Source organism: Cetorhinus maximus, chromosome 13 (genome assembly GCF_964194155.1).
Source record: "Cetorhinus maximus chromosome 13, sCetMax3.hap1.1, whole genome shotgun sequence".
Lineage (NCBI taxonomy): Eukaryota > Metazoa > Chordata > Chondrichthyes > Lamniformes > Cetorhinidae > Cetorhinus > Cetorhinus maximus.
The window spans coordinates 98,959,333-98,974,564 of NC_135891.1; the positions used below are offsets into that span (position 1 = coordinate 98,959,333).

General features: G+C 40.0%; 1 protein-coding gene across 1 annotated transcript in view; it reads left to right on the forward strand.

Moving 5' to 3' along the window:
• The window catches only part of LOC144688872 (protein unc-13 homolog A-like), a 425,192-nt gene that overhangs the window by 301,827 nt on the left and 108,133 nt on the right, over window positions 1-15,232 (forward strand). The window contains exons 23-26 of the mRNA XM_078555875.1: window positions 2,007-2,075; window positions 4,036-4,125; window positions 5,789-5,923; window positions 11,732-11,865. Of these exons, the coding sequence (XP_078412001.1) occupies window positions 2,007-2,075; window positions 4,036-4,125; window positions 5,789-5,923; window positions 11,732-11,865 (428 nt within the window). The remainder of the gene's footprint in view (window positions 1-2,006; window positions 2,076-4,035; window positions 4,126-5,788; window positions 5,924-11,731; window positions 11,866-15,232) is intronic.

The following is a 15,232-nucleotide window of genomic DNA, read 5'->3' on the forward strand; positions in this document are numbered from 1 at the left end:
ATGACTGCGTCTTGATTATTCCTGAAACAGGTGTCCATAGATAATATACATTGGGTAACTGTGACAAAATAGAACACTTAATTATTCTTATTTTGACTTCAGATAACCTGTGTACATGTGATTTTAAAAATTGGCTTTAGTCAACTCTCTGGGCGGAATTTTACGCCGGTGAGATTTTCTGGTCCCGCTGAAGTCAATGAACTTTTGAACGGCTCACTGCATTTTACAGCCCTGTCCCTACCGAAACGGGGCTGTAAAATTCCACCCTATCTCTTGGCGAAGTTTATTTTTTCATTGACAATGGTGTACATAAACTGGCTGCATCGTGGCAATAGGACATGTCTGTCCTCGGTAACTTATCATTGCTTGTCTAAATATTCAGAAATTACGTGAATAGATGCAGTTTGAAATGTTCCTGTCAGATATAGCTCTCAGGTAAGTGGTTAAATGGTGAGCATCCTCCACACACCTACTCTGCCATTCCCTCAAGCCTTGGAAAATGTTCAACTATGTAAAACATGTCTTCAAGAAATGTCTTGGAACAAAATAACATGATGCCCCAAGACAATGTTCGCCCTTATATATGGAACCATTGTGAGTCATGTGGACATGCCACTGATATCACAATTTTCTTAAAAGGGTGGCTATCCCTTTGTGACTTTCCCAGCATGTTGTGGCCTGTTACTGGACAATCCTAACATTGTAAGGAGGATGCTTCTTCAAATAAGGTAATTAATCTTTACTTACTCACTGACACACTAAAAATGTTAACACTCGTTGATGAACTTTCTTACGCCTTTAGGACATTTTATTGTGTGAAAGATACCATATAAATACAAATTTTTGTTTCATTCTCAATAGTTTGAAAACCTGGAAACCATCATTACATCAGAAAATTGCTTTTAGCCTTTAGAAGTTTCTTGATATCATACTTCCTCTTATGCAGAGTTGTTTTGACTTCAGATAATGTGTATACATGTGATTTTAAACGTTGGCTTTAGTCAGCTCTATGGGTGGAATTTTATGTCGGAGGGATTTTATGGACCTGCCAAAGTCAATGGACTTTTTAACAGCTCGCCACATTTTACAACCCCGCCCCTGGCGAAACAGCTGTAAAATTCACCCCATCTCTCGGTGCAGATTATTTTCTTCATTGGCAATGGTGTATATAGACTCGTGGCAATGAGACATGTCTGTCCCAGAAAAAGAAAATGTGTGTAAAGATCGATAGTCATTCTAGGAGAGCGAAGGAGGTGAATCAAACATTATTTGAAAACACTGAACATATTTTGAAACAAACATATGAACATTAGTGCAGATCCATTTGGCCAAGCATTATTATTAGTGCAATTCTTTGAATTATACCAGTTCAATACCCATTCTATCCATTAATTTCATGTATTTCTCGTAAGACAAAGCACACACAAAAATTCTTCATGGGTTAATTTTATATGAGATAGAAAATCACATAAGTTTAAAGCATTCTCCAATAAGTATGACACCATATATGTTGATAATAAAATAATACTGTACAGTTTTCTGCAGAACATGATGGCTATGTTCCATTGTAGAATCCCAGTGGAGTTTTGGGTGTTCGAATCATGTGGAAAAGCAGTAAAAAGGAAAGTCAGTGCCATACCATAGTGGTATAGCTATTATGTGTATGAGTCATGGTTCTAATTCTATAACTGCTTTGTTTTCATGAATGACAGAGTGTTGGTAATGTTTAGTTCTTTTGAATCAATTCAGAATAATTTGTCCAAATGATTTATTTTGATTGAGATGATATACTATTACTTAGATAGGCGGATCATTAATGAGAGATACTGTCTACTTAAACGTATAGGGACATGTTTTGTTTCCAACAGAATCAATAGAAATGAAAATTGGGCAGTTTCTAAAAGGGGTAACTAATATGTGACAGGAATTTAATGGCCAGGCAGCAGGTTGAAAATCTACTCTTGAATTTCAAATCATTATTAAGATGTTTCTGTTTTCTCTTGCAGAAAGAGAGGTTTGTAAAACTTCTGGACCAACTGCACAATTCTCTTCGCATTGATCTGTCAATGTATAGGGTGAGTTTTGGCACAAAAAGTGTTTTTTGAGTTTCTTTTCACCTAAGTAGAATTATGCCATCATTAAAAATAGTAATAAAAATCTTTATTAGAAATTAAAAATAATGTTGTACAAAAGATACAGTAGCCTGTGTTAATGTCAGTCACCTTTGAGGTTTACCTAACCTGTACTGGATTCAGAAAATAGCAACCACAATAAAAGAAACTACAGTTACAATGGAGAAATAAGTATCTTGCTTAGATTGTCAGGCTTGGTGTCCCAGAATGAGATACTCATTCTCATGTTTGGACTTGTGTTGATACAATATTTTTTTGTTACAGTATTAACCTACTGCATTAACTAAATTGACACTGAGATATTAAGTGTTAAACAAGTTGTCATGGATATATTTTGCAGTTCCAAGCCTATTATAGATGTGTCTGGGAGAGGGTTACAGCAGTTTAGTAGTAGTACGAAAAGAAGTTAATGTAGAGCCCTGGATAACCTTTCCAGTTACTAATTATCACTAATGGAAAAGGATATTGGCAGTTTTATATTTTTTTTGGTAGGCTCAAACTGACAGCAAGAAATTGCTCATATCTGTTTGAATTGAAAGTGGTGTGTCAGGAATCCGATGTCTAGAATAGAGACACCATTTAGTGTAGAGTTAAGGTAATTGAAATTAACAGAAAATGCTGGAAACACTCAGCAAGTTAACATGCTGAGTATTTCCAGCATTTTCTGCTTTTGTTTCAGAGTTCCAGCATCAGCAATGTTTTATGTTTATATGAAGGTAATTGTACTGAAGCTTAATTTAAAGTCATAGTGCTGAAACAATATTAACATTTTTGCTTAATTATTTATTCTAAGGTTTTAACCCTTTGAGCACATTTGTTCTCAAATAAACTTTAAAATATGTATTATACAACCAAAAAGTAATGTATATATGACAGTCTGCAACTCTGCAATTGGGGATGCTCACTTCGGCCCTCAGGTCAGGCCTGGAGGTGGAGAGGGGCTGACACAGGCTAGCAGTGACCTGCAGTAATGTTGTGGAGCTAGGAGGAGAACCCCTGCTCCTCTTAGCTCTACGTGACAGTAAATTTTTAGAAAGTGCATATCTTTGGCTGACAGTCCCCTTTAACCACTGGTTAGGCCGCCGAAGTGGCTAAATATCTGAGTGGAACTGGCCCAGCTCATATTAGTGCTAAACTATTTCAACAATATGCCCTGAAACAGGTTCCTCATTAGCACCTGCAAGGGAACAAATGCCCATTTTAGACACTATGCAGTTGAACATATTTCAAACTCCCTTGGGTCATGAGGCACAACATCATGAAATTGGTGCATGACTATTTGATCTGATAAACAGGCAGAGTCCTATTGCATGGTGTAGTCTCTTCCCTGCTACAAGAGGTTACGATAAATGTATTAATTTTTGTGTCAAGACTTAATCTACTCTACTGTAGGTGTATTAAACAAATCAAAAGCTGCAGCAAGTTTACTTGGTACCATACAATTCTAATGTTATTAGTGTAAATTGTAACACCGCCTCTTCCACACCTCTCCCACGCACAATGTGAAATCTGATAGTCTCGGGAGGTCTAGCTTATTACTTGAAGATTTATGTAATGATTTGTAGGCTATGCTGTCTGCAACATAAAACTTCCGTTGCATAAGAGTTACACATAAAGTTGTTGGGAAGGATGGAATAAAACGTATGGTTAGAAAATAAATATAATTGAAAGTTCAACAACCTGAAATGCAGACCAAATGAAGCCACAAAAATGTTTGCTATTGTTGAATTTGTCCCATGGTACAAGAATGTTGATATATGGAGCTGAAATGCTGAAACCCTGGATTATACACAGTTAGAATGCGCTCTATACTTTATAATGTCATTAAAATTCAAATGGATTTGTTTTATTTTATTTAAGAGTGTAGTTTGCAATTGCGGATAAAATACTTCCTTTTAAACAGAACAATTTTCCAGCAAGCAGTCCTGAAAGGCTACAAGATTTGAAGTCTACAGTTGATCTTTTAACCAGTATAACCTTCTTTCGAATGAAGGTAGGTTAATAAATATAGTTTATTTATCTAATACTTTTTTAAACAGAAAAACACAGCTTGAGCTACACAATATACTCACAACGTGAAAACATATCAACCTGGAGTTTCTGCTAGGTTGCACACCATTCACCCAAAATTAGCCAAACTAGCGCAAAAGGTTGAGGCATTTCAAGTGCAAATTATGTCCAGTGTAAATCAAGTTTTCACTATTTTTTGCACCAGTTTAAAAAAAATAACGAGCAAAATTGTTCTAGTTTGGCAAAGAAAATGTTTTGCTCAAGTTTCTGCTCAAACTCATTTACATATTGCAAAATCTTCCATGAACCAGCAGAGTCATGTAATTTTAGAATGTGTTTTTTTAAAATCATTATGAAATATTTCTTACTAGTTTTGCTATCATGAGACCTATTTTCATGTAAACTGTACGAAAGCAAATATGTGGGGAGACTGAACAGGCTACCTGTAGACTGTTGTACACTTAACAAGAGAATTTGCTGTTCAGGAACATAAAAACAAGTACAGGGACAGGGTCTTGTATATTCTTCCCGAGGCGTGGTGCCCAAAATTGAGTTCAGTTCTTGAAATGAAGTCTGATTAAAGCTCTTAATAGTTGGAGCACCTTTTCTCTATACCCCAAATATCTGCACAAAATTATGAATTTTTAAGAGTATTCACTTACCAGACAATCCGGTAGCTTTAGGTACTCCTTTACTGCTAAATTTTGGGTATTATTAAAATTACATCCTTTAAACTTCTGATACTTCTGCTTCTTGCAAAAAAAAGCTGCCTTTCTTGGTGAGGGGTATAATTGAGCAATGGATTACTTGGGATCTAACCAAAAAACAAGACACTTACAAGCCCTTGTGCTTATGAAGTGACTTATTGCATAAATAAACAACTTGAATCTTAATCGGGGTCAAAGTGATCTTCTAGACTAGTTTTGATCTCTTGCTGTCTGTTATTTTTGTATGTTTGCACATAATGTTGGAAACATAGGAAATAGGTGCAAGGGTAGGCCATTTGGCACCTTGAGCCTGCTCTGCCATTCAATTGGATCGTGGCTGATCATCTACCTCAAAACCATTTTTCCGCACTATCCTCATATCTCTTGATTTAACAAATGAATTATTCCACAGATATCAAGGCAAAGCACTGTTTGATTTGGAGATTATGAAAATATTTAAACTGTGCAGGTGGGATCTGCAAATTAAAAGATCCGATGTGAACATTAAGAAGAAAGAAATTGAGACTTTGAAGGGGACGGAATGTATCTATTAAAAGACTCAGGATGTAGCTTAAGCAAATTTGGGTGTAGAGAACATTAAATGGAGGATCTTGAAATCATCTCCGATTTGGATGTGTAGTCATTTACTGAGGCATTACCGTCCCTCATGATTTCTTGATTACACAATCAAAAATCCATGGAGAATATGGGGTTGAAGATGTATATGTTTTTCAATTGTAGGGCAATGCATGTAGTTTTTCCAAAAGGAAGTAAAATTCAGCTGTGAAAGTTTTTCAGTTTTGTATAATATTTCTTATTCATGTAAAAATCTAGTGTTATATTGAGGAGTGCTGCCTGTTGAAGGTATTAAAGAAAGTACAGAACAATGTCATACAATTTTATAATATTTTCAGACTAATTTCATTCATTCTTCTTTAGGTTCAGGAACTGCAGAGCCCACCACGGGCCAGCCAAGTAGTGAAAGATTGCGTAAAAGCTTGCCTGAATTCCACTTATGAGTATATCTTTAACAACTGCCATGAACTGTACAGCCGAGAATATCAGACAGATCCAGTAAGTTCACGTCCTACTTAGATGTTTCATCATATGATTCAGAGTAGGAAATTCTACAAGGAGTCTACAAAGTTTCTTATTATTTGGTATACAGCCTTTATTTTTACTTTGGCGTTTAACTGTTCCCTTTTCCCGACATACATAGTTTAAAATGAAATGCGGCTTAATTGTTCTGAGGGGAGGAGAATGCAGTGAGTGCTTAGGGTTTGGAATGCACTGCCGAGACTGTAGTGGAGGCAGGTTCAACTGAAGCATTCAAAAGGGAATTGGTCTGTTATCTGAAAAGGAAGAATGTGCGGGTTACGAGAAGAAGTTGGGAGAAAAGTACTAGGTGAGTTGCACATTCGGAGAGCTGGTGCAGACACAATAGGCCAAATGTCCTACTTCTGCTCCATAACAATTCTGTGAATCCTTCCAGGTCTGCTTATACTTCACACTGTGACAGAAACAGCATAACAACTACACTCGGATGAAATTAAAATTAATTTATTGCAGCATATTCATTAAAATATCAGGATGCTTTAGAAAGGCATGTACATTAGCAAAATTATCCCATATTAACAATAACTGACCTTCACATTCAAGAATCCTGGTCGCATGGCCAAGAGATGTGATTTAATTTGCCTAGAAATATCAGAAAATCCACACACACTTAGAAATGCAAATATCTTATAATGCCTTGCTTGTTAATCTGTCTCTCTGACAATGCCTGTTCCAGAATGAATTAAGTACAAAATGGATATCATATCACAAAATGGATATCATATCACAAAATGGATATCATATCACAAAATGGATTATCATTCACACCTTCAAAAATGTTCTTCCTGTTTTGATATATTAAACCAGTCAAGCACATTGATCGTTTACAACTGTACAGACACAATGGCACCTGTTGACCATCTTAGAGGCTTACAATAAAGCCTATTTAAGCCTTATATTTTTACATATGATCTGTACAAGACAAAACTTACTCACATCTACACTTATACAATGACCCAGATCTTCTAATGAGGATCAGAACCCGTATTTCCTACCCTGATCAGACAAAAAATACCCGCTTACCATCCTCCGATTTTTCTGGACCATCTTCCGATGGGCAATCCTTCCAAACTCACTCAGCACAGGAAACCTCGGAGACATCAGTGAAGGGAATCTGTGCAGAAGCGTTGCCCCCTTTGTAAGGCACTAGCTGTCTTATTCTGGTAAGTAAAGAGTTTAAATATCCCAAAGCTGCTTTGAAAAGCTGTAGAGATAAGCTAAGTGGGTAAGGGGGTAGGGTGGGTGAAGTAAGTGGATAAGGGGTTAGGGCAGGTGAGATAAATGGATGATGAGATATGGTGACTGTGGTAAGTGGGTAAGGGGCAGAGCAGGTGAGGTAAGTGAGTAAGGGGGGTAGGGTGGGTGAGGCAAGTGGATAAAGGGATTGGGCGGGTGAGGTAAATGGATAAGGAGGTAGGGAAGGTGAAGTAAATGGGTAAGGGGATAGGGCAGATGAAATAAGTGGGTAAGGGGGTAGGGTGAGTGAGGTAAGAGTGGCATGTGGGTAGAGTGGCAGGATAGCAGATGGGTAGGGTGGCAAAGTGGCAGATGGGTGAAGTAGGGTGGTGGTTGGGTAGATAGTATAGCAGTGGGTAGGGAGGTGGGGCGGTGGGTAGGGTGGCAGATGGTTGGGGGTAGTCAGGTCTGGTTAGTCGGGTTGGGGACTAGTCAGTCAGGTCAGTGGGGGGGTTGGGTGGTGGGGTTAGATCAGGTGGGTTTGGGTCAGGTAGGGTCGGGGAGAGTTGGGGGCAAGGGGAGAGTTAGGCGCTGGAGGCTAGTCAGGTGGGGGAATCGGGAGGTCAGGAGTGTGTAGACAAAAGTGTTAACTATTCTTATTCTTTCATGGGACGTGAGCCTCGCTGGCTAGACCAGCATTTTTATTGCCCATCCCTAATTGCCCTTGAGAAGGTGGTGCTGAGCTGCCTTCTTGAATCACTGGAGTCCATGTGGCATGGGTTCACCCACTGTACTTTTAGGAAGGGAGTTCCAGGATTTTGACTCAGCAACAGTGAAGGAACAGCAATTTAGTTCCAAGTCAGGATGGTGTGTGGCTTGGAGGGGAACTTGCAGGTAGTGGTGTTCCCATGTACCTGCTGCCCTTATCTTTCTAGGTGGTAGTGGCCATGGGTTTGGAAGGTGCTGTTGAAGGAGCCTTGGTGAATTTCTGCAGTGCATCTTGTAGATGGTACACACTGCTGCCACTGTTTATCGGTGGTGGAAGGAGTGAATATTTAAGATGGTGGATGGAGTGCCAGTCAAGCGGGCTGATTTGTCTTAAATGGTGCTCAGCTCCTTGAGTGTTATGGGAGCTGCACTCATCTAGGCAAGCGGAGATTATTCCATCACACTCCTAACTTGTGCCTTGTAGATGGCTCTGTAAAAAAGTACACCAGCCAGACAGCCAGGAAACCACTTTTCTCAGTGAAATCGAAGAGAACAAAAGCCAATACTGGAGTGCTAACGTCAATACAGAATTTAAATTGGATACAAGAGCTGGAGTCCCAGTTCTGTTGGATGGAGTTAATTGGCTGCAAATAGTTATCTGAAAACTTCATCAATCAAACTTCAAGGTTGAAGAGGAATCGAGCTAAAAGTCAAAGGTCAGCTTGATGCAATGTTAAGGTACAAAGGCAGAAAAATCTCTGAGACACTATATGTCATTCAAAACCAAGAATGCTGCTTGTTAAGCAGGGAAGCCCGTGTAGGTCTGAACCTAATACTTGAAATTGAAAAAAATCGATGACCCAGAACAAGAAGATAAAATTTCATTGAGGAAGTTGAGGCCTTCACAGCCTAACCACTCAATATCTGCCAGCAACGGCAAGGTAGTTACAACAACTTCAGGAGGCCCCAAAGTGAGATGTGGAATGTGTGCAGATTTGCACATACTGCCTTGGTGTTTGGCCAGAGTATGTTCCCAGTAACCCCATCCTGAGGCAGTACTTCGAACAACGTCACCACATCAGCATCATTGATGACCTTTTAGTCTGTGATGAGCAGTTGGTGGCCCCATGATCTCTTTGCCTAGAGGTCCTCCAGAAGATTCACCAAGGACTTCTTGGTATTATTAAGTATAGGGCCAGGGCGCAACAGTCTGTTTGGTGGCCAGGTATCTCACACTGTCTCAAAGACATGGTTTCCAACTGCGTCATCTGTGCCATTCACGGACAGGAGCAGAAAGAACCACTTCTTTCCTCCTCTTTTCCATTGAGGCCGTGGGAACGCCTTGGTATGGACCTATTTGAATTCAAAAGGAAAGTATTTCTCATCATTCTGGATTATTATTCCTGCTGGATTGAGGTGCAAAAGATACATGGGCTCACCTCTGAAGCCATTATAGCCTCTCTGGCGAGGGTAATTTCCATGCATTGCGTTCCAGACATTATTGCCTCTGACAATGGGCTACAATTCGCCAACAAGTGCTTCCAATCCTTTGCAGCATCATATGGATTTGTCCACAACACAAGCGTGCCAAGGCACCCTCAGGCCAACGGACAGGTGGAGAGAGGGGTACATACTGCTAAAGGCCACCTCAGAAAAAACAAAAGACTTTCAGTTAGTCCTGCACAGTTACCGCTGTACAACATTGCAGAACGGCTTCACTGCATGTGAGATTTTGATGGGCTGCAGGCTAAGAACCCAACTTCCTTCCCTTTCTCAAACATTAATGCCAAGCGCCACAGTAGAGGTCCACGACCATGCCCGACAGAAGGAAGAGGGTTATAAAGCAGGCCAAGCCCACACTTTCAACCAACGACATGAGGCTCATGACTGCCCACACTTGAAAGGGCAGAGATTATGTGGATTCGGGATCAGGGCCAGGTTTTCCTGGCCCCACCGTGGGCGAGGTGGCGCCCCAGCCAGAAGCCCATTGACTTGCGGCGAAACCGGAATTCTGTGGCGGCGGGCGGGTGTGGAAGATCCCGCCGCAGCAGTGAGAAGGTACCGTAACGGAGAGGTTGTAACAACTAAGGTCATATCTCTGTCCAGACAAAAACTGGCATCATCTGAAGAAATAGGAGTGCCCTGATTTCAATGAACATGAAGCTTTTAATCAGATGGGCTGCATACCGTGATCCTCGGGGAAACTACAACTACAGAACCAATAACGATGGAAACAAGATCTGATGACCCACAGAGAATGAGTTTGGAGTGAACAGATCCTCAACAGCCTCAAAGAATTCCATACAAGTTTGGGGAGACTGGTGAAACCACCACAAAGATTATACCTGTAGAAATAGAGACTTTGGGGGAAGGTGTAGGAGGATGTGCACATAGCATGTAAAGGTAAAGACTTGGAGTGGGGTGGTGGGGGATCGATGGAGAGTAAAAAGTTAACCTTAACACAAATCTAATAAAAGCTACTGAGCAGGTGCGCAATGATGGTGTCACACAGAAGATAATGAGGAGAATCTGAGAAAGGAGCAGTCACTCTGTCCTAGTCTTTTGTAATCCTGTACATAGTTGAGTATGTAAATAAAGGTTACTTTGAAAAAGGATCAATGCCTCCAGCCAGATCTCTTGCTGACACCCAACACCTTCCATGATGACCCAACAGCAACAGAGTGGAAGAGCCGGGGAGTTCAGGGGGGTTGGTCGAGGGGGGATTCGGAGGGGTCAGTTGTATAGTTACCCAAGATTTAGACTAGGATTTTACTATCTAACATTTCCTGGCTAACTATCCAGGTAAGTATTCGGAACTGTCCAAAGTCTCCAACTGTAACTCAGAGCTGGGGGCTTTTTCGGAGGGTCCCAGGGAGCAGGGGAATTGCCCATCGGAAGTTCAGACTTCCCAGGCAATTCCCATGGAATCAGTGCGTTGAGCTTTTCGAGGGGTACCGTAGTGCATCTTCCAGGGTACATCTGGTCTCCGACTGTCCAGAGATCGGAAGATCTGGGCCATAATCTCTGAACCTTACTCATAATGATGAATCATCTTCCCAAAAGTCTTAATGTCTTTAAACTTGTGAACGATAAGCAAGTAATATATCAATTGGAAGCACTTAAGAAACATTTTTGCTTATATCTTTTTGTACAGTTATAATGACTGTAGTAAATAAACTAAACCTTCAACATCTATTTTTTATGGTTAACTATAAAATAATATTTGAGCCTTGATTTACTGTACAATTTGCATAATGTGTCACTTTCTATAGTCTCGTCATGTTAACAGGTCTCATTTCTGTGAACAGCATTTTGTTTCCAAACTGTAAGCTTTGGTATCAGAATCTTTGTGTCACAGAGACAAAGCTATAGTCTTGAGCAATATTTTAGCAAGTACTTGTATATACTAACAAAATTTATGCAGAGCATTTTAACAAAGTATAAGTTTTATGCTTTTTTGCTGCAATATATGTAATTGAGAAAAAATTCCTTGATTGACATTACAGTTTAAGAAAAGTTGCAGTTATGCTAATGAATAATCAGTACTCCATTCAAAAACATGACATTTGATTTATGAAAATAATCTTGTAAGGGTTGCAGTGCAAGAGGTAATTAAATTCTATCAATGTTATTCTTGTTCTAATGCAGCACATTTCAATGTACAGAATGGGGAAGTAATCTAATACATGAGTAGACAGTGGTGATTTTTAAAATTAAGACTATCCATCATTGACTGGATTGAAGTAGGCAAGATTACCCTGTGACACTCATAACAAAAAATGTTTTAGTTGGTGGGTATTTTTAGGTTGGTGATCAGTTAGCCAATTAAAAATAAGGCAACTTTTGTACACAACAGAAAAACTTTCTTCTTTATTCCTCCAGAGTAAAAAAGCTGAGGTTCCCCCAGAGGAACAAGGGCCGAGCATTAGAAATTTGGACTTTTGGTCCAAACTTATCACACTCATTGTTTCAATCATAGAAGAGGACAAGAATTCATATACACATTGCCTCAACCAGTAAGTACCTATGTATTTGTCATTTTAGTTTTCAATTCACTGAAGTACTGTGCTAGTTATAAAAATCCAGTGCACATGTTGCACCTTCAAGTAGATATTTAATTGCCCGTTAGCCAAAGATTATAGCTTTTGCTAGTCAACCACTTGCCTTTCTTCAGTGGAAGGGGTAAAGTGAGTGTTTTTTTCTGTCTTATGTGTTAATGAAGGGCGTATGTTTTTAGCCCAGTGTCTTTGGGATCCTTCAGCTGCAACATAACTTTGAAGGGAAATGATAGAACATCTTTTCCATGGTTATCCATGGTTAATTGCTCAAGGGCAACTAGGGATGGACAATAAATGCTGACCCAGCCAGCGAAGCCCATATTCTGTGAATGAATTTTTTAAAAATCTCAGTCTATTGATTGGCAATAACAATGTACAAATATATAGTGCTTTTAATGCAGATAATTGTCATAAGGCCCTTCATGGAGTATAATCAGACCAAAATGTTTATTTGCCATCCTATTATTTCCCATCCATTTTAGGAACGTTATTATTCCCAATGTCATCTTGTTTGTGTGATACTCTGAAAGCACCTTTCTTTTAAAAGGTCAAGAATGTTTATCTCAACTTTCTCTTGTTATGAGCTGCTTCGCTTTTGAACAGCAAGTAGATGGTGTTAATACTGTCTGTGTAATTTTAGGGTTTCGAGGTATAAAGGCCTTCTAATTAAAATCTCTAAGTTCTGAACTCTTAATTTCTAACACTAGGATTCTCAGTTGTGCCTCACCTAACAAGGTATGAATAATTAGCATTTATGAATTAAGTAGAATTTATTAGCAAGATTTTACATATACTTAACAAAAAATAGTGAAGACAAGATGGAAGTCTCTCATCTCTCAAGTTCCTAGGATTGCTTGAGTGTTGCCAGCACAAGCGATGTCTTTCTCTTCTTCTGTTCCTGAAACAATGTTGAACTGTGTCGCAGAAGAATCATACCACAGAAGCCATGGTAAAACTGTGCTAACAAAGATTCTGAATTTCCTGCTTTTATCCCCACTTCTCATTATTTTGAAATCCCTAATTTGGAAATAGTCCAAATTCACCTCTTCCATTGGCTTAGGGCGTGGGTCACCTGGCATCACCTCACCTCTGTAACTACAGTCATGTAGACTGAAGACAAATATCCATCCCTTGTTCCCTGGGCCCCAGAGTTTACACCCCATTATAAACAAATGACACATTTCCTTTAGATACAGAGCAGTTACAAACAATCTCACATCCTCCTGTCAATAATGCACCTGTTGTAAACATTTATATCAACATATTTTAACCTAAGTCCCATGGATGCTAACGCCATTAAAAACAAGTGTTAATAACACTTCCTACCATAATGTCAAAACAGGAAGATGAGTTTCCCTCTAATACAGATGTTCTGCCCTACATGTATGGCTCCTCAATTAAATCAATATATGGATTTTGTTTAAAGATAGTGTCATCCTAAGTAAGGTCCCTTTCAGCCATTTCTCCAAAGTTGATAAAAAAGACTCTTAATTGCCCACAATACAATTAAGACAACAGACAACTGCTGAACCCAGATTCTCAGGCAACTTAGTCATAAATCCATTAAGTGTAGTTTCTCACATGCAACAGCTGCAATCTGGTAACTAACTGAAGTATTTAAAAAGTGGTTAAAAATAAAATCCATAGAAATTACTTCAGACCAACATAGAACCCTAAATATTAGTGGTATTAACAAAATCTTACACCTTTACACGCCATGAGCTGCGGTTCAACTGAGGTGGCAGCAGACAGACCGTGATGCATGAAAAACACAATTGCATAATATAGTAATGCTTTCTATTAGGTCCACAAAGTTACTTTGTAAAGAATCACTTACAGATAAGGTTGGCAGTCTTGAGGACTCAGCAGAACCTTATAGACATTGATTGCAACTTCTTGAATTATTTCAGTGCAGTGAAGAGAAGGTGATTGTAACTGCCCAATATATTCTGGGATGATGTAGTTGACACCTTACATTTCTTAAATAGGTTAGATCATTAAACTTCTATGCCCACATGAACAAACACTTATGTGAAGTACAGTAACTAAATACTGTAGCCCAGAATTGGCAGTCAGAAGGGGATTAAACTGCACTCATTTTAAATAGATTAATTTCCAAGCCTTTTCCCCAGAGCTCATCACTGGCTACTGCTCAGAGCTTCATAGAATATTCATAGAATCATGACTGGTCTCTGAGACCCGTGCAGGCTGTCCTTTTGAGTGTCTGGAGGAAGAGGGAGACCGAGGAATGGGGGAATAAATGGGAGAGATGGGTAATGAGAGCTCTGGGCGGGAAGGATAATGGGGAATAGAGTGACTGTGGGGTCCAGCATTTTGCATAGAACCGGGAGCAGCAGCAGTACGGTGGTGAGTGGAAGTGGTACTGAGAGAGGAGCAGCCAGTTGAAAGGATAAATGAAACCTTGGGGCCTTACTGTGGGTAAACAATGAATAATAGTTTCCACCAGTGGGCAAATGGGGAACTAAGGGATCGAAACCAAGGATTCTTGGGGGAAAAAATTAGGGGGAAGGGAGGAGGAAGATTCTTGATCTAATGCTAGAAGACTGTGGAATCTTTCATATCTGTGACTGTTGAGATCGAGAAAAAACATTATTTCAAAAAGAATGGGAGAGATATTTGCTCATGTGATCATAGGTCACATGATCAGGAATCAAATGATTAGATGCCATGTGATCAAAAAATCATGTCATCAAACCCCCAGGAACAGCTCCAACCAGAGTTGGCCAGCAATCCTAATCCCCTCTTGTCCTGATTTAAGATGTAGGGCAGAATGGTCCCAGATTTGCACAGTGTGTTAACGGGCAGGAAGAAAGTTGTTTTACCTACCGGCCACAATGGCGGGTCTTCACGCTGTTTCGTCCCATTCACGCCTCATTAATTATGCAGCCATTTCGCTAGCCTCCGATTTGCCCACCATGCTGTTACCTCACCACTTCCTCGTACTGGGCACCATATTTAAACTGCAGCCGTGCGCACACATCTCAATGCTGCAGCCCAGGAGGGCACCAGTAAAGACATGGCCCCAAAAGCCAAGAAGAGTGCAGCCCCCCCTCCCCGCCCCGATTCAGTGATGCCTTCTGGACACCATGGCTGCCTGCCACAATGTCCTCTACCCCCTCTCTGGCCGCAGGAGGCCCATCAGTCTCACCACAGCAGCTAGGGAGGCAATGGCAGAGGTGGTCAGTGCCAATGCTGCACATAAGGTCGGCCATCCAGTGCAGAAAATGGATGAATGATCTCATCCATGCCGCCAGGGTAAAACAACCATCTCATCACTCTAAACTCACACACCCAAGCCCATCAC